This window comes from Phyllostomus hastatus, unplaced genomic scaffold, assembly GCF_019186645.2.
Source record: "Phyllostomus hastatus isolate PE091 unplaced genomic scaffold, TTU_PhHast_1.1 phas_contig_34, whole genome shotgun sequence".
In the NCBI taxonomy this organism is placed as follows: domain Eukaryota; kingdom Metazoa; phylum Chordata; class Mammalia; order Chiroptera; family Phyllostomidae; genus Phyllostomus; species Phyllostomus hastatus.
In genome coordinates, this window is record NW_025333857.1 from 50,858,993 (window position 1) to 50,879,530 (window position 20,538).

The 20,538-nt window shown below is 36.8% G+C and overlaps 1 protein-coding gene across 2 annotated transcripts in view; it reads right to left on the reverse strand.

Moving 5' to 3' along the window:
* ERP44 (endoplasmic reticulum protein 44) overlaps nucleotides 1–20,538 on the reverse strand; it is a 63,971-nt gene that overhangs the window by 12,298 nt on the left and 31,135 nt on the right. For both annotated transcript variants that reach the window (XM_045840635.1, XM_045840634.1), the window contains 7 exons: nucleotides 17,114–17,229; nucleotides 9,766–9,950; nucleotides 8,232–8,347; nucleotides 7,477–7,534; nucleotides 6,299–6,415; nucleotides 2,195–2,306; nucleotides 1,186–1,327 (listed from right to left, as the gene is read on the reverse strand). In XM_045840635.1, coding sequence (XP_045696591.1) covers nucleotides 1,186–1,327; nucleotides 2,195–2,306; nucleotides 6,299–6,415; nucleotides 7,477–7,534; nucleotides 8,232–8,347; nucleotides 9,766–9,950; nucleotides 17,114–17,213 — 830 coding nt within the window. In that variant the 5' untranslated portion in view covers nucleotides 17,214–17,229. The remainder of the gene's footprint in view (nucleotides 1–1,185; nucleotides 1,328–2,194; nucleotides 2,307–6,298; nucleotides 6,416–7,476; nucleotides 7,535–8,231; nucleotides 8,348–9,765; nucleotides 9,951–17,113; nucleotides 17,230–20,538) is intronic.

Below are 20,538 nucleotides of genomic sequence, written 5' to 3' on the forward strand. Positions count from 1 at the left end.
GCTAAAGTGGTATTCTTTTGAACGTAGGTAAAGTAATAACAACTGTTTGGCAGTACTTTACGGTTTAGAACATTAATTTTCATAGCAATCCCATCAACCATAGTTTAAGCGTAAAGAAACAAGAATGGAGAAGCTAAGTGACATGCCCAAGGCAGGACTCCATTCCAGGCCTCCCGTGTGTGAGGACTGAGAATCTTCTACCACACAACTGCGACTCTGTCGAAAAGTTTAGACGTGAGCGAGATAATTCATCCTGCAATAGGGCTGCAAATCATCCTTTAAATATGCAATTTAATCTTTGGACATAAAAATGCATAAATGAATTTTTATAAGAAAGGGTCTAACTTGAATTAATACCACAGTACTGCTTAAATTTTTCATATATGAAGAAACATCTCCACTTCCTACTATTGTATTTAGCATCTCAGAAATTGACAGAAATTTAATAACTGTCATAGTTACAGGTTTATACTTATTAATACAATGAACAGTTGAAAATAAAACAGAATGCTCATCTGCTCTTTCAAAGGTTCATATGCTCTTAGAAATGCCTACTCATAGCCATTTTCTGGGTCTTAAATACCACGAATATACTTGCTAGACACAGTCACACATAAGCAGTAATATTACCAATTTCCTCTAACCTGACCTAGGATTACATTCCACTTACCTTGAAGTGCTGACAAAGGCCAAACTCAATTCAGAACTAATTTCTCAAAGGCCAAAAACTTTCTCTCAGAGATTAATTTCCAAGCATTAGGATCACCTAATGCTGGCATTCCTATAGGAACACATCATAATTCTCACCGTCAAGTATACTACACTTTAGAATGAAAAAGAAAATAACCTTCTCCATACAAATAATAAAGTATTACTATTCTATCATGAGATTATTTAAAATACCCAAACCATTGTTTTCAGTTCATTTTTGAGACATATATCAGTAACTTAAAAAACCCAGAACGGAGCCCTGGCTGGCGTGGCTCAGTGGATTGAGCACAGGCTGCGAACCAAAGTGTCGCAGGTTCAATTCCCAGTCAGGGTACATGTCTGGGTTGCAGGCCATGACCCCCAGCAACCGCATATTGATGTTTCTCTCTCTCTTTCTATCTCCCTCCCTTCCCTCTCTAAAAATAAATAAATAAAATCTTAAAAAACAACAAAAAAAACAGAACGGTTACTTACAATACATCCTTGAAGTCTCCAAACACGTACATATGCCTAAAGCTGTCGATGGCGATCACGGGGCAGTCTGCGGGCGTTTTCTGTATGTGCAGAAGGGGGTGTCTGAATTTGTCACAGTCAGCATGTAAAAAGTTTATTGTACCTTTTCGAGAAAAAGAATTTGGAGAGGGAGATTAGAATTTTCTTGATTGTATTCTTGAAATATTGCAAGTTCATAAAAAGTATACATTAAAAAAAAACCCAAATGCTTTATAGTCACAGAGATCACAAAGACTAAAACTAAATATTATGACACTTAAAAGAGGTAGGATTTAAGTTCTTCGGGCAGAGAGCATAGTTTTCTTAAAAACTGTATTACCTCAACCTGAATTCAAATACTATGGTGAATGTTTTATTTTTCTTACATGAATACTCCTCTGCTCTGCGGAGGACCCAGGTCTGGGAAGCAAGTTCCTGAAACTGATGCGTGACCTGTTCTCCTGGGACTGTCTTCATGTCATCAAGGATGCCCTTCGAGTCCCTAACTGGTTGACTTTTAATCTAATTCACCCCTCAAAATATTTGCTGAGTCACTAATATGGGTATGACTCTATGCAATGGCTTCAGTTTAGTATGTTTGGCTTTCTTAACTACAAAGGGAAAGCTGGTGATATCTCAGATTGTTTTTTGATGCTTTGGAGAAGTCCACAGAGAACTCAACTTTCTCTCAGCAATATGCCCAGGGCTATCTATTACAAAAGGACCAGGCAAATATCAAGGTGCTAGAAGAAAGTGCCTAAAACTAACGGTGTCTACCCATGACCCCACTTTTCATGCAATTTGAGCTTAGGGAACTAAAACAGACATGATTTAAAAAGAAAAGTTATTGCTTCATATTATGTCTCTACTAATGCCTCTCACCCCCATGTTTTACTTTACATGTAAATTCTGGGGTTGTCATGGGGAAGGGAATGGGGAGAAAGAAAGAAACAAAGAGAAAAGATGAAAATAAACACCTTAATCTGTCTACCTTTTTCACTTATTAATTGTCGGGCTACTTCATTCTGGAATATTTCTAAACTTTCTGTATCTTCTTTCATATGGAAGAGTATTAGAAAAGGCAGTCCTTCTTCTGTCAATTCCTGTGTAAAGAAGTATGCAATGAGAATTACCAGGCCTCTCCATTTGGTCCTAGCTATTTTCTAGGCAAGAACAATTATGAATGCAACCCAGGTAACATACAACAGTTGCAACATCCCCTGGGGTGGGGGTGGGGGGCTGGTAGCGGGGGCAAGGTCCAATGGTATAAGCAAACATAAATGGAAGAAGGTACGCACTCCCTCCACCCGAAGTCCCAGGCACTCAGAGGGCCACATGTCCTGCTCTACTGCAGGAACTGATCTGCCTTAAAGTAACCACTGGGCTAGTCTGTTAACTAGTACTGGTTGAAGCCGTGACATTTGAAAAAGGAGTTGGCCAAACAAGAAACTAGGTTGGCTCTTTATCAAGGTATTGACTTTAGGGTGTGGTAAACATGGTCTGCCCCACAGACTTTACAGTGGGGTAAACTCTCTTCACAGGGAACACTGAAAAACTGAGTGTACCAGCAGTAAATAAATCTGATTTGTAAACTTATGTTCATTTTAAGGTGTATGCAAAAACTTAGATGAGATCTACCCAAAGCTGAAGAGTGTTTGATTCAGAGTAAGTCACAAACCACCCATAGCACAGCCAGTTTTTAACCAACACACAATTTTCAACATTAACAATACCCATCACAAATATGTGTGATTATATACCTTGTATATATACATACATAAAACTGACTTGAAAACTATAGACTGCTTTAAAATTTTATATTATTGTTATTGGAGAATAATTTAAGAGAAATATGATGAAGAGACAGATTTTCATCATTTATTCTTACAAATGCTAAGTTCTGACTCATAAGGAAAAGTCCAGAAGGGGCCTAATAATAAAATTATTTCCATCAACTATCCTTTTGTGTGTCTCTCTGCAATTTAGAAACTGCTTCTGCAGAAAGCTCAAATGTCTTGTATCCTATAAAAACTGAAACTGGGACCAATCTGATACAAGAGTTTTCTTCCGGTTCCTAGCTCCATGCTTAAGCCTATTATATCCATATACAAAATAAATTATGAGGCTTATTGTCACATTTACCTTTCAAAAATTGATATATAATTCATACACCACAAAATTCACCATTTTATGTGCACAATTTGGCGGGCTTTATTATATTTACAAGGTCTGCAAACATCAACACTCCCTAAGGCCACATCATTTTCATCAGTCTGAAAAGAACCCTGTACTCATTAGCAGTCATCCCCCCATCTTTCCTCCCCTAGCCCCTGGCATTACATTGATCTTTTTGGAGAGATTTTATTGTTTAGATGGAGGGGAAGGAAGGGAGAAAGAGAGGGAGAGAAACATCAATGTGCGAGAAAATCAGTGGCCCCTCGTACGCCTCCCACCTGGGGACCTGCCCACCAGCCAGGCGTGTGTCCTGACTGGGAATCAAACCGGTGATCTTTCCCTTCGCAGAACGACTCCCAACCAACTGAGCCACACCGGTCAGGGCACCTTGATCTTTTGCAAGCTGATTTAGAGTTTCTTCTTCCCACTTTTTATCTCTTGGGCTCACAAATGCCCCACGGTTCGTGTCTGGGCTTCTCTGCTCTAGCCTGGCAACTTCAACTAGTTCAGCAGTCTCAGTCAGCACTCCTGACAGCACCAGGGCCCTTATCTGTACGTCTCAGTGCCCAGTTCCCACTGAGAATCCAAGTCCAGGTTTCTGGCTTCCTGCTGACTACCTCCATTTCAAAGTCCAACCAACCTTCAACACTCAATGTTAATGCAGTCTCCTCCTCTTACTTCCCTGTTTCCATTAGTACTTCTATTTGTCTTTTAGCCTTTTTGTTTCAGGACTGAAGCCTCTTCTGGAAAACCATCCCTGATTCTGCCCTACTTCTGCCAAAGAAATGAATTCTGTCCTCTGAATTCCCAGGACATGTCCTCACTGTACCCCATGTGGCATGGGGCATGCTTTGTATTACATTCTCTGCACATGTGAACTACTGGACTGGTAACCCTTTAAAGACAGAGAATCTTATTTTACTTCTCTTTTGCCCACAGAGTTTTATATGCAATAATGTGTGCTCAATCTATGATGGAATAAATGAGGACACACATGTTGCCGAATAAACTACTAAGTGGGAAAGAAGACTCAGCAGTCACCTTTCAGAAAACTTAAGAGCTCTGAAGTTAAAAGTAAAAACAAATATAACATTATTTTATTAGACCTAACAAAAGTATGGATTAATAATTTGAAAAAATCTATTTGCTGAACTAATTTACATACATTAACATAGTAGTTGATAGTTTATTATTCTTGGGCTTCCAAGTTTTCCTGTGCACACATCAACATATTCTCTACCAAGCAGTAAATAAAAAGATTCAGGAGAGGGATTACCAAGATAACCATATACAGAGGTTTCCTCATAGTTTAAAAATCAGGGGCATCTAGCCTTTTGGCATCTCTGGACCACACTGGAAGGAGAAGAGGTGTCTTGGGCCACACATTAAACACATTGCGACACATAATTACAAACAAATCTCAGGTTTTAAGTAAATTTACGATTTTGTGTTGGGCCACATTCATAGCCATCTTGGGCCGTGGGTTGGATACCCCTGGTTTAAGTGATTTCGGGGTAGTTAGAACTCTTGTTTTATTGTTTAAAATTTTCTGTTCTATACCTTTAAACTGTTTTTGAAAACTATCCCTGCAACAACTGCCAAAGCAGGTATATAATTGTGACAAGTTACTAAATCTTTCTGAGCCTCTGAGAACTAAATGAGCTAATATAATAGAAATGTAAGTAATTTAGCCCTGCTGGTGTAGCTCAGTGGATTGAGTGGCGGCCTGCAAAACAAAGGGTCACTGGTTCAATTCCCAGTCGGGGCACCTGCCTGGGTTGCAGGCCAGGTGCCTGGTAGGGGGCATGTGAGAGGCAACCACACATTGATGTTTCTCTCCCTCTCTTTCTCCCTTCTGCTTTCTAAAAATAAATAAAATCTTTTTTAAAAAAGTAATTTAGCCAAGCATACCTGAAGCCTAGAGAACTCAGAAAAGTAGCAGAGATGTCCATTTGATAAATAAACTAAGAAAGAACACAAGCAACAACGTCACTGGAACACAACCACACTTACTGACATGTTGTCTAAGGTTGCTTCTGTGCCACAACTGCAAAGGTGAGTTGTTTCACAGAGACTACACGAACTGGAAAGCCTAAAGTATGTGCTGATTCCTTTACAGAACTGCCAGCTCCTGACTGGATGGTGACTCGGTGGGTGTGTTTACTATGTGGTAACTTCTTGAACTGTACATTTAAAATCTGAGCTATATACTTATTATAATTCTTTGAAGTGTATCTGCATATAAAAGGTTTATTAAAATTGCATTTAAAATGTTTTTAAAAATGCATTCTTAGACCATGGGTTTTAAAAATGGAGTGAAATAAAAAGATATATTTTTAATACAGTAAAGAATACGGAGACATGTCCCATAGACACAGCCTTCAGTACTTGCTCCTGGACTGCTGAGGACTTTGTGCTTCGTTTTTGTGGGAGTTGCACGTTTGCTTTGTTTCAGGCACATGGAGTCTCTGAGGTCAGTTACATAACTAATAATTGCTTTCATAAAACTTCATTCTCAGGATAGACAGGATTCAGAAAAACTTTTTTATGGCAAAAGTTTATCACTCTATATAATCGATTGTAATTATAATCTGCAGAGCATTGCTTCTAAAGGAAATGCCCTGAACAAGGATCTTCAACCCAGGGTTGTTATCAGAATCACCTAAGAGGCATTTTCAAATTCATTTTCAAGACTGTGATGAACCCCTGCCATTGCAGGAAACACAATGGAGGGGTTCTGGGACAACACAGGTGAGAACCACAGGCTCGTATTACAGAAATAGCTATGATGTAGTTATGTTCAACTGTATCCTTTTTACTACAGATAAGTATATAGTAAAATAGTATAAGATGAGTGGACAGAGTTTGCTTTTTCAGAAATCTGAATTAAAAATAATGACCCACTTTACATAGCCCATACCTCTCCATTTTCAAATGTTATTTCTCGGACAAGAGGAACACATTTATCTTGAATCCAATTGTACGTTCCATCAAAATTTGTCATAGATCCCAAGTATACCATATCTGGAGCAGAATGCTGTTACAAAAACAGAAAAAAATAGTAAGCAAACCTAACTTGTGCTAGCAAAAATGCATTCTTAAAGCCATCTATGAGTCCAGAAAATCTATAGGGGATATGAAAGAAGCAAAAAACATGAAACATCTGAGAAAGAGAACTGTAAATGATAAAACGCTGATAATTCTGATGATCAGGGAACTAATTATCCAACCTGTGATGCCTAACCCTTCTGCTTTCCCTTGGATTTGTGTCAATTAACTGTTTATTAGTATATTCACCAATGGCAGGCAGGCTTTATGAAAAAGAATTATCCAAAGAATTAAGTTAGCTATCCCTAGAATTGAAGATAATTAGAAGAAAATTTGGAGATTTCCCATGAGAAAGCCTTGAAAAATACAAGATACTATATAAATCTAAGGCATAGCTACCTCTAATATTAATTGTTTATAGTATCCATTTCCACATAGACTCAAAGTCACTATTTATGAAGTACTGAAAATGATGATAAAAATAACAGCTGACATTAACTAAGTAAACCTACTGTATCCAAGCAGTACTATAAGTACCTTATATATGTTGACTCATTTAATCCTTGAAATACTGGATAAGCAGGACTGTTACTGTCATGGCTATCTCTGCCAATGAACAAACTGAAGCAAGAGAAGCTAAGAAACTTCCCCAGAGTTATACACCCGGGAAAGTGGCAGATCTGACATTAAAACTCAGTCTCATTCCTGAGCTCATGCTCCTAACAACACTGTGAGACACCTTACTGGATTCTGATAACCTAGTAGTTCACACCATGGAAGCTACTCCTGAAGACACACACTTGCAGAAAATACAGGCAAATGCTGATCTGAATTCAGAATAGGAAGTGACCTTTCTAAGCAAAAGTCTCATTCATGTGACTACAGAAAAATTAAAAACTTTAAGGTGTCAAAATACTGCAGGCATTAAAATAAAAATTATGAATTGGAAAAATATAGACTCTTTGTGTGTATGAAAAAGTACGATGACAGACTATTAATAATTCATGTATTTATATTTAAAATCATATACACTACAAAATAGCAACTTACCCCTGGTGGTTTATAGATTATGCTGTCTCCACTATATCTTTCTGGTTTTGAAACAGCCCTAATAGGAAGAGAGAAGTAGTACTAATACTTATTAAGAAAAATAATAACAGTAATATATCTGAATGAAGCAGAACTGGCTAGCTTTTATACAACGTATGAATTATATATCTGAAATATGTACTTGCCCATCATCTTTCCTACTTATGAGACTATGCAATACCAATGAGAGCATATATTTTTAAAAATTATTAAATAAAATTTAATATGAGGCAGATTTTTAAAGAAGGGAAGTGTTAGGCCCTGGCTGGTGTAGCTCAGTGGATGGAGCGCGGGCTGGGAACCAAAGTGTCCCAGGTTCGATTCCCAGCCAGGGTACATTCCTGGGTTGCAGGCCATAACCCCCAGCAACCGCACATTGATGTTTCTCTCTCTCTCTATCTCCCTCCCTTCCCTCTCTAATAAATAAATAAATAAAATAAAATTAAAAAAAAAAAAAAAAAGAAGGGAAGTGTTAGATAGCTGCTTTATGGCTCAGTATTTTATAAGTTTGGACTGGCAGTTTTTGCACTAAAAACCTATTATTAAAACCAGATATTACCACTAACTCGTGATCAAGGTCATCAGTGTGGTCACACAGACCAATCACAAAACACACTGATTTGCTTGTAAGCCAGACTCATCCATGAATTTTTAGTTTTAATATCTCAGCCAAACTGACCCACTTTCGCTAACACGCTCTCAACTGAGATACTTACCCAAAAGCAGCAAAGAAGGCACAATCGTCGTGCAAAATACTTGCTACTCTTTCAAAAACTCTATAGTGGTCTGAATCCTTTTGCTCAAAATATCCAATGATATTTCTTTTGCTGCGCTGTAAAATAATGTGATTATTTTACAAACATATATAGTCCTATAAACACGTTATACCATTTACCCATCTTGTTCAATTATCTCAAAATGAGTTATGACTACAAATACATATTTGGCTTTTATCCTAGTGCAAACCTAGTCTAAAACTATTAAAGATTACATTGGATTGAAAACAATCTTAAATCTAATCTAATGTAATTATAAATATTCCTTTCTAGTATATTATTTTAAAATTTCAAGAAATCGATAACTATTTAATCAATGACAGTCCTTTCCTAAATAAGGTGACGAATTCTAAAATATTTTAAAATAGTACATCAATTCATAACACGTGACTGACAGTAGGCAGAGACTCCTCCACGGGTGTCTCACACTGCTTCACATGTAGGCTTCCACATAATACAAAGCCCTGACCACTCTTCACCCAGACCGTTTCTCAGGGTTGTGCCTCTCTCCGGGACAGAGAGCGGGCTTACTACCAGCACTGACACAGGGGTTGCCGGAGCGCAGAGCTCTCTTGTAGGACAACCCACTGCACATGCAGGCACCCAAGGGGGCCCTCTATGTCACCTATGTAAGTCCCGGGGGTCAAAGAAACAAATGCAAACATGCTCACATTGCTGGCTGTAATGTATGTAAGCAATAAAGTCCTTTGTCACTGACCCATAAGCCTTATGTCTTTTGACAGCATCTATGAAAATTATAGTCAGTTAACTTATTAGCTTGTAAGTAGGGTAAAAATAAATCTCAAACCAGACAGTGACAATCTGAAGCCCAAACTCAGTTGTATTTGTGTCTTTAAAGCACTAGTGTACAAACAAAAGAGTTTGCTAAGTTTATTATCGAGGGGGGCTATTTTATTTTAATTTTGTATTGTTTATGCTATTACAGTTGTCCCAACTTTTCCCCCTTTGCCCCCTGTCCCCAGCCCATCCCCCATTCCCACAGGCAATCCCTACACCGCTGTTCATGTCCATGGATCACGCATATGTGTTCTTTGTCTAATCCCTTCAAGGGGGGCTGTTTTAGAGGACAGAAAAACACTTATCAAAGAGCCGATGAAGGGGTAATTAGAGCAGACACATGGATGGTCTCCACTAAAGAAAATATGGAAACTTTGGTTGTGCAGGCCTGATGTTAACATTTACTTCTTTATAATTCAGGCTACCCTTTGACCTCAATTAATTCAAATTAGTGCAGCTTCACTGTATGCTATACACTTTATCCAAAGGTTCAGTAAAACATTAGCATTTCCCTTGAGAAATAATTGAAGAAAAATTTAACTTGCTATGTAAGTATATGTCAAACCCATTGCAATGAACTATAAGAAAATGTACAGATTCTTTGATTGCATAAGAATTTCTTTACATTAGTTAAATAGGAAATGTTCATTTGATCCAGCAAAAGTTAACAACTTACATCAAGAGTAGAGATTTCTGTTAAATCATGAAGTTCTTGAATAGGGTCACTTTTTTGTTGCCTGATGTAATCTGCAAGTGCTTTCACCGATCGCTGACCCCTGTATTCTCTCTTCATCATCATCCCATTACGAAATAATTTGAGGGTAGGGTATTTGCTTATCCTATATCGCTGGGCTATATCAGCTAAAAGAATGGAAAAAAAAATAACTTCACTCTTGTACTTGATCTAGGTAAGCCCATTAGCCAAATAGTCCAAAGCCTCACAATTACTTAGTGAGAACACTTTGGTTCAATCATTCTTTCTCTGTGGTAGAGAAAAAAATTAATCACAACAAGCTTGTGTTGGTAAGAGAGCCAGCTCTGGACATAGATAACCTGGTTCCAACCGCAAATTTGCTATTTACTGGCTGTGTGAACTTTTAACTTGCATCATTTGTCTGTGCCTTAGTTTCTCATCTTTAAGTAAAAATATAATTTCTACCACATGGGATTGTTTTAAGACCTAAATGAGATAATACAAATGCAAACTCTAAGTAAATGTTAGTAAACATTATTAATTATATATTCCAGAAAGGAATTAGAATGCACAAAACTCCAATTCTGAAAAGTCATTCAAGTTACACTATACTAGGAGGGTCTCTTAAAGCATTTAATAAAAGAAAATTAAATTTAAATGAAAATCACTTTCCAAGGCTAAAAATTAATATTAGATATTTTTTGCTAGAAGAATAATTTATAATCCCAAGTGTGCAATTTTTTACAAGCTAATAAAATAAAAACTCAGCAGTATACAGTAAAAAAAATCCCTTTATTACAACCTATGGGTATATTCTGAGGCAGTGAAGATTCTTTTAAAAAAATCATTAAAATTTGTGTTTATAAATAAAATGTAGGCTGATCTCATTTTTTAGGAATCACAATTACTAAGATGCCTTATGTCATATAGGAGAATGACAAAAGATACACTGAATTTTTAGAATAAAGGTGACCTGAGAGAGCACTGAAGTGATCTAAAACAGGTGACCTTGTTTTTCTCAACTGAGCAAAAATGAGGACAGAATTAAAAAATGGTGGCACAAAAACCCCCATGAAAACGGTCTCATCTTGCCTCCACTTCCAGTAGCTTTAAAACAGAAACAAAACACAACGAACAACCACAATACGTCTCTGCAGAGCACCTGAGTCTCCTAGGTCTGATGGTGGGAACAACTATACCAGGGGAGAAAGCAAGGAGCTACTGCGATAGTCCTGGCAGAAATAATAAGTCTATCTACAAAATGAAACAATGTAACTTTTTTCACTTATGGATAGGAAAAGATAAAATAATAAATAGAAACTATGGGGCAGCAGAGGTTTAATCCTCAAACATAACGCAGCAGGTGTGCTGCACAATGAGGTGGCTGTTAATTATTAAAAAGCAAAGACCTACCCTGGCTGGTGTGGCTCAGTGGATTGAGTGCCGGCCTGCGAACCAAAGGGTCACTGGTTCAATTCCCAGTCAGGGCACATGCCTGGGTTGTGGGCCAGGTCCCCAGTAGGGTGTGCATGAGAGGCAACCACACATTGATGTTTCTCTACCTCTCTTTCTCCCTCCCTTCTCCCTCTTTATAAATAAATAAATAAAATCTTAAAAAAAAAGCAAAGACCTTAAAATTACATTGATCAATAATCCCAGACATAAAGGTGACTTTTTACATGTGTTAGTCAAAAGTCATTTTAAGATAATTATAATATAACATTTTGACAATAAAACAAAAAATGACTGAAGGGGTATAATAGTTTTTTTACTAAGTGGGTGGGTCAAATGTTAAAATGTATGTCAAAGGAATTACAAATTACAGAAGGTTAATAGCTCACTGATGGAAAATTAGCACATATTTTTTGCTTCAATGGTCACTTACTTTTCCTTAATGGGCTCTGCCTGCCTGCCTGCCTGCCTGCCTGCAGCCCAGCAGGGCTCCACGTGGGGAAACTGTCTCATGACCTTGTCCCAGCACAGTCTACCCTGCCATGATCATCCATGGCAGACAGTACAGAGGCAAATGATTTCAACAGGCAGGTATTACTGTTCTTGTGGTTCTGGGATAAGAACCACTGCTGACTATGTAGCTTTTTTCATTCCCAAACCCTGCCCTCCCCTCAATGAGAAGAAGCAAACAAACAAAAGTCCAACAATAAAAGAACACCCTAAACAGAAAAATTGCAAAATAAGCCTTAGATGCTTACTCAGGACTCAGGTTAAGCCTGCCCATCTAAGTTCTGTTTTATGCACATAAATTCTTTACTGTGGATTTCATTGTTCTTCTTTTGTAACATGTTTTATTGAAATATATTTGACATATAACATTGTGCAAGTGTAAGGGGTGCAGTACGTCCGTTTGATACAGTGACATACTGCAGTATTGCAATGTCTTTGTCCCTGCAGCAATATTTGGCACCTCTATCACTTCACATAACTGACATTTTTGGGGTGAGAATAATTAAGATTTGGTCTCTTAGTAAGTTTGATGTTTTTAATACAATATTATTGTCTACAATTATTTTATTATTCTTAATGTCTCATTTATGCATAGCTCTCATAAAGCTTCTCAATTTTTCAATGTGAAAGGTTAATATTAGCCCTAGAAAGCAAACAGGTAAGAGTAACTCTGGTATTTGGCAGCACGTGCTTGCCTAATTCAAGGACAATTACAAAGTACTTTCCTAAAACTGCTAGTAGGGTTCTGCACTGACCAGCAAATCACTTATGGACATCTTCTGCCATACGGCTTACAGCCACTGGAGGTCAGCAAAGAACCTGGTCCCACCAGGGGCAGATTGACTGGACTTCATACACCTGAGGCAACACGACCACCCACCACTAGGGAGAGTGATGAATTCTACTCTCAACTCCCCAAATGAGAAGCCTGCCGAAGATCAGATAAAATGAGATTATGATCCACAGCTGAAGCAAGGGTAAGGTTGAATTTGATGTATATGTAGAAATTTTAGAAAACAAAGGCAATTACAAAAAAAAAAGCATTCATAATACCACCACCACTGGGGAAAACCACTATTAATGTTTTGGTTATATTTTGCTAACTATGAATAAAAATTGCTTAACTAGCAATGTCATTTCAATTGAAAAAAAAATAAACTCTTTAGCTGAATCTGCCCTATCAGTTTTCTCATCTAGTGTGAATGTTTCCACTTGGTTTTTAAAATTAATTTGTTGTCCATGTCTCAAAATGCAAACACTTATTACATTTATTTTAAATATGTGGTCTATTTTTCTGCTTTATATAGTACAATAGGTCACTGGTACAGAATAGAGAGACCAGAAATAGATTCACACATACATGGTCAGTTGATCGTGACACAGGTGCAAAGTCAGTGAAGAAAGGACAGTCTTTTCAACAAATAAGGTCAAAACAGCTTGATAATTATATGTAAAAAATAAACTCCAACCCGTATACAATGCCACGTATAAAAATGAACTCCAAATAGATCACAGATTGAAATGTAAAACTTTATATCGGGGTGGCAAACTCATTTTCCCCGGGGGCTACATCAGCCTCATGGTTGCCTTCAAAGGGCCAAATGTAATTTCAGCTCCTTAACAGTTAAGGAGTAGTTACATTTACACAGTCCTAAAATTATCTTGGCCCTTTGAAGGCAACCGCGAGGCTGATGTGGCCCTTGGTGAAAATGAGTTTGACACCCCTTTTATACTATAAAACGCAGGAAGGAAAACATGGTAGGAAATCTTTGTGATCTTGAATGAGGCAAAAAAATATTTCTTAGATATAGCACCATAATCATAATCCATTTTTAAAAAGGATAAATTGGACTTCAAAAATTAAAAAATAAAATTACTATATGTTCCAACAATTCTACTTCTGTGTATATATCCAAAAGAGCTGAAGGCAAGGTCTTGAAGAGATATTTGAATATACTCGTGTTCATAGCAGCATTATGCACAATAGCCAAGAGGTGGAAGTAGCCCAAGCATTCACAGACAGATGAATGGATAAACAAAATGTGGTATACAGATACGATGGAATACTATGCAGCCTTAAAATGGAGGGAAATTCCGACATATATACAACATGGATGAACCTTGAAGATGTTAGCTAAGTGAAATAAGCCCATCACTAAAACACAAATCCTGTATAATTTCGCTTACATGAAGAATTTAGAGTAGTTGAGTTTATATCAACAGAAAGTAGAATGGTGGTTGCCCAGGGAGGAGGAAGGAGGAAACAAGAAGTTTAATGAGTACAGCATTTCAATTTTGCAGGATGAACTTCTGGAGATTGGTAGTACAACAATGTGGATACTTAATGCTACTGAATTGTACATTTTAAAATAATAAAGATGTTAAATTTTATGTTCTGTGTATTTTAAAATTGACACTTAGAATGAAAAAATTATTGGCATATTACACATTTGAAAAATAATTTGTATTCCTAATATATGAAGAGCTCTTAAAACCCAGTAAGTAAATAGTATAAATTATGATAGCTGTTAATAACCTAACAGATATGTTAAATTAAATATACTGACCATACCAAGCCTTTGCAAGAATACAGACACAACTGGAATACTCACTGCTAGTGGAAATGTAAAAGAGTACAAATATTTTGAAAAAGAGTTTGGCACTTTCTTAAAATTAAACATACACCTACCCTATAACCCAGGTATTTCAGACTTAGGTTTATGCTCAGGATAAATGAAAGCATATGACCAGAGTTGTACCTGAACATTCACAGCAGCTTTATTTGTAATAGCCTGAAACTGGAAAACCCAAATGTCTGTCAACAGGTAAACAGTTAAACAAACTGTGGTATATAACTGTAGAATGAAATGTTACTCAATGAATAAAAATCAATGACACATGCCAACAATCTCAAAATAACAATGCTGAGTCAACAAACACACACACAGAACACATAATGTATGATTCCACTTACATAAAATCCTAGAAAGTGCAAACTAATCTACAGTAACAGAAAATGGTTCCAAGGTTCCCTGAGGGCTGATGGAGGAGAGAAGGACCACTTTAAAGGACCACAAGAAAAATTGGGAGGATGACACATATGTTGATTATTTTGATTGTGGTGATGGTTTTACGGATGTATACATGTGTTGAATGTTAAATTGTATAAGTTAAACTTGTACAATCTCTTATTAAAAACAAATCCTACCAAAGAACAATCTGCCTAACAGGCATTCCTCTCCAGACCACAGGATTCTTAAGGTCCTCACAGTTCAAAATCTCTATAATCCAACTGGCATGTAAGGGGTTATCCAAAGTACAGTTTGTCTTCCAATCTCTAAGGAGAGAGTGGAACATGTGGGTAAATTATCAATATGGATTTCATAATGTCACTTTCAGAAAATGAAGAACTACACAGAAGGGAATAAAAATTTAGAGAAAATATACAATATCTGAGATATAACTTTCATTAGTAAAAAAACTAATTTTGGAGATCTCTTTGGTGGATTGAAAGATCTGAACTATGGCTATTTATTCCTATTAAAAGAGAACTTGATTACTAGCAATGATGTCAGATTTATGTGAAAAGTAAGTTAATCTTTTTAAAAGATAGAATAAATGATATTTAGGGTATAAAAAGTCAGTTTTTCTTTCCAATAATTATAAGCTTGAAAGCATAATTTCAGACTTTATGATGCAAATTCAGAGTTGTTTGCACTGCTATCTGTACTATAATGTTTAATTAAATATATAAAAAAACAGAAAGATCTGAAATGAGAGTCCACATCAAAAACATGTTCTCTGCCAGTGGAAGGTGGGAGAAAAGATCCAGAAAGCAGAGAGAAAATGCAGTCCATGTATGTATAACAACCTTTGATTGCTCCCTTCATCCTATCTAGTTATGAATCTCAGGAGACAGAAATATGTAGTATGGCTTGTTAGATTTTGAAATGCTTTGCTGTTAGCCATTTCTATCTAGCATAGGACTTCCCCAGTAAATCCCCAAAATGTTTGTTGAAGTGAACAGAAAAAAAAGCAAATATAGCAGATCCTTGAGTAATGTCGTTTTGTCCAAAGCTGTTGTACTATAATGTTGATGAGATGCCTTAGGAACTTTTATTTATATCAACTAGACTACGGTAAAGTTGGTTTCATTCTAGTCCTTTCACTTCAAGTTGCTGAACCCATAGGTAACGTTAAGTAAGAACTTACTGTAGGTCTGTGAAGGCAATCAGTCAGATACAAATTCTAACTCTGGCTTGATTAGACATTGAGCTGTGTCACATTGGTTAAGCCACTTTATTTCCATTTTCTCATCAGTAAAATGAAGTTAGTGCACACATACACACATTCTTATTATCAGAGGTATAGGATAGGAAATATGCAGAGTGGGAGAGTTCTATATTCAGTCCAATCACCAATAATTCAATGCAACAAGCTTTTAATGAGCAGTCTCTATCTCTCAGAAACTGTCAGATTCTAGAGATTCAGAGACTAATGAGTAGTTTAGTCTTCAGTTAAAAAAGATTAAACAAAAACACTAAAAGCAGAAGAGACAAAGTGCCTGCCTCTGAAGAATTGACATTAAAACTGGTAAGACAACTAAAATACAGGAACCAGGATGACAAAATGGAATTTGTTTGGTTCTATGAGAGAAGAAAGTTCAAGTGTAATGGGGTGGCACTTGGGAGGAAACACTACTGCAAGCTCACAATAGCTTGGGTTAGAGAAATCTGTCATGTGAATGGAAAACCAAGAAGATTTTATGGGGAATGCTCCACTAGGACAGGTGAAACCCAAGAGGCTGGATTTTAAGTGAGTCTAACCGAGGCTTCCCGATACTCTCAATAATTACAAACAGTAACTACAGCTATTTATACCTCAAAGATAGTCTAAGCCGATCTTAAAAGAACCTTTTAAATAACAGAAACACATAAAAATCTGAGATTATTTTATTTGGCATGACTACAAATGATATTTTTGCACAATTCTAAACCTAACAAAAATCAATTTTCCCCCTAAAACTGTATTTCAATTTTATTTGATTTTGGTATTAGCTTTAGAAGAAAACATTGCTAGTTATGATTTGCTACTTATATACTTGCTCTACTATATTTTAATTTAAAAAATGAAATAAAAATTTTTAAAACCCTTCACACAGCAAAATGGAAAGTTGTGTTATAAGTACAAAAGATTAAATATTAACATTTTGAGCAAGGCCACTAGTACTTTTTTGATTTGTTCTCCACTTGAAGCACAGCATTTCCGGAAAAGTGTGTGTGTGTGTGTGTGTGTGTGTGTGTGTGTGTGTGTGTAGGGGAGGTGGGGATGGGACAGTTTCTTCCAAACTTCCTGCTGAGGTACTTACAGTGCTGATCACAATCAACTCTGGCAAACACTACTTGATTTGCATTTGGATATTCTTCCTTAATAACATTGGAAGCTTCCTCAAAAATTGGATGCAACATCTGGCTGAAACGACACCTATGCACAGAGAAGGACACCAATTAAAACTGAAAAGCAGACTGAATAAAACCTTGTATCAGTTATTATCCATTGACATTTAGCCATATATACAATAAATAGCTTTTGAGACCATCACAGTTAATTTAGTAATGAATCTTGATGTCATTCATCAGAGATGAAGACAATTTTGAATTCAAACATTGTACAGATAATTAAAATATTTTGGGGTTTTTTTTCACCTTGGAAAATGGCCAAGATTACGAAACACACAGCTAAGGATCCCTACAGGCCAGGGAAATGCCTGCGATAAGCCCTCTAAGATGTATCTACTTGGACTTGGAACTTCTGAGACTTGGGCATTTATTTTTTTAAAAATTAGCTTTCTCTAATAATGAATATTTTTAGACTGCTGTTCAAAATCTTTAAAATGGTAGGTTTATTGCAAACATTAGACCAATTTACCTGACTAGTTTAATCAAATTTCATAGGCAAGTCAGCATACTAAACAAGTAAGTCGCATAGGAAGGATACATAGCATATAACAACTGCTTCCCCCCACAATTTACCCCTGGTTAAAATGAGCTTTTGTAGCTATAAACATATTAAATATACTAAGTTCAAGAGAAAAAAATCTTAAATTCCTAAATAAGACTTCCTGTCCATGTTTCCCTTGTCATTTTGGTTTGTTCTATTTTTACTTTTAAGAGGGGGTGCAAACCCCACAATATTCCAGAAACTCAACACTTCTAATTCTAACTGTCCCTTAAGGCCAGCCGCTTCCCAAATACATGCTATGGGACCTGACAAAAAAGAAAAAAGAATCAGAAGCATCACACAACCAGCTGGGTATGAATGGTCAAGTCTCATAGGAAAAAGTTATTGAGAATTTGTTATTTAAAAAAAAACAACAACTATAATTGCTACCATTGCTTTCAGAGCCATTTTCTACCAAGAAATGTACTTAAATGAAGGGTGTGAACTAAAGAGTTAATCCATATGTGATGTCATATATATTAACTATAATTCAACAAAAATATAAAGCTGTGAGAGGATGCAAACTTTATTCTTCCTCCCTATTTCTTTTTGTATATAGCTCTTCTAGCCCACTCACCTGACTTCCTAAGGAGATGTCCTAGAATATATCAAGTAGACACAATCTGTATCTTCAATCTCTTGCTTTCAAGTGGCTCTTTCCTCTTTTAGCATTCTTAAATCTCTCCCATCTGGGATAGGTGGGTGGGGTCTGCGGACATCAGGGACCGTGTCTTATTTGACTACATATTCTAATAAGCACTTCAATAGATGTCTGTTAAATGAATAAATTGACAGAATGGAGGAACTAGAGAGGCTAGGACCACAGGGTTGTGGGTTCTTACAGTCTGATAAAAATAGGGTACCAGAGGGGCAGGGAAGACAATGGGTAGGGACTGACTAATGCTTTCTGCAAGAAGTGAGACGTGGCCTAGTAAAGAATCAGCAGACAGGCTCCCTCCTGCCTCAGGTGAAGACACACATTAAGGGCTCCCTCTTTCTGGATTGTCCAGTTTGCTGCCCAGTAAGTATTTAAGCACGGGTTCTTGTTTAAAGTAGAATCTGTTTTAATATCAAAAGGTGGAAGTGGAAGATGAAATAAAAGTTCAATTGCAGTATCACTGAACCTTCATACACATATTCCCATACATATGTAAAGTTACACTTGTAAAAGTAACATAACAAAAGCAATAAATCTATTAAAAGGACCTTAAGAGTCATCTGAATCCAAACTGATGCTTGAATCAACCCTTTATAAATCAACCAAGTGGGTCAAGTCTTTTTGCAGGGACAATTTGGGGACACTTACTAGTATGACCTAGTGAAGAAAAATAGTAAGTTTTGGAGTCAGACATATCTGAGTTTAAACCCCAGTTCCACCACCACTTACTAGCTGTATGACCTTTCTAATAAGCCTCAATGAAGTCAATCTAAAATGGAAATTATAGTACCTACCTGCAGGGTAGTTCTGAGCATTAAAAATAATGCATGTAAAGATCCTGGCACATAAAAGAATTATTAAATGCCTACTATGGTTTATTGCATGCTGAGGCACATCAGTATTTTTAGGCAGCTCTGTTACAGAATTCTTCCTAAAACTGTGTCACACTCATATTTTCCAGAGGGAGCTCAGAGTCGAGGCTTTGAGGCTACACAGTGTATGTCTATGTCCTACAGCCAAGTCCCTACACTTTTTTCAATTGAATAAAAGAGCACTAATTCATGAACAACTCAAGGTACTTTGGGGGTAATATGTTTTCTCAAATAACTGCAATTAGCCCACATTTCCATTTCAGTTTTTGTAACAAGGTCAGTGGAACATTCTAGTTCTCTTTCTTAAACACATAAAATCCCTTAATCAAGAGAACTGCGTTCTAGTTTTAACTCTGCCAACGTCTAATCAGGTAACCTTGGGAAAATACTTTACTCTTTTGGATCTCAATTTTATTCTTAAAGGACTGGACTACTTAAGCTTCCACCTAATTTACCCTGAAAATGCTACCTTTATTGCACACTTTATAAATAGCATTTTCCCTGTATATCTTTATTCAACATTTGTTCATTATATACCTATACATCATTCATTCAGTGAATGTTAATTATATACTTATCTGCCAAGTGTTAATGCAAAGTGCTTGGGGATTACAGTTGAAAAAAGACAGATGTGGTAACTTCTCACAAACCAACTAAACCACAGCACAGGAGTGTTACGGTCAGGTAAATATAGGGTGTTATGAGAAAATACAAAAAAGGCTCCTAATCTGACTTGAGAGGAGGAAGGTGATCTGGAGAAAGTGACATCTAATCTAAGGCTTGAAAGATAATTAAAACTTAACTACATAAATAAGTAGATAAGACTGAGCCATTCAGGCAGAGAAAATACCATGACTAAAGGTGATGAAAGACAATAGAATATTACAGAAACTGAGAAACATTCAATATAACTAGAACAGAATATGAAAGCAGAGAAAGGCAAGAGATATAGCTGTATAGGTCAGAAGGGACCAGGTTACCTAAAGTCTGCCTAAAGAAAACCAATTAGGGTTTTCACAATGAGATACCACTCCACACTGGTCAGAATGGCCCTCATAAACACATCAACAAACAGGTGCTGGGGAGGATGTGAAGAAAAGGAAACCCTAGTACACTGTTGGTGGGAATGCAGACTGGTGCAGCCACTGTGAAAAACAGAATGGAATTTCCTCAAAAAAATTAAAAATGGAACTGCCTTTTGACCCAGCGATTCCACTACTGGGACTGTACCTTAAGAATCCTGAAACACCAATTCAAAAGAAC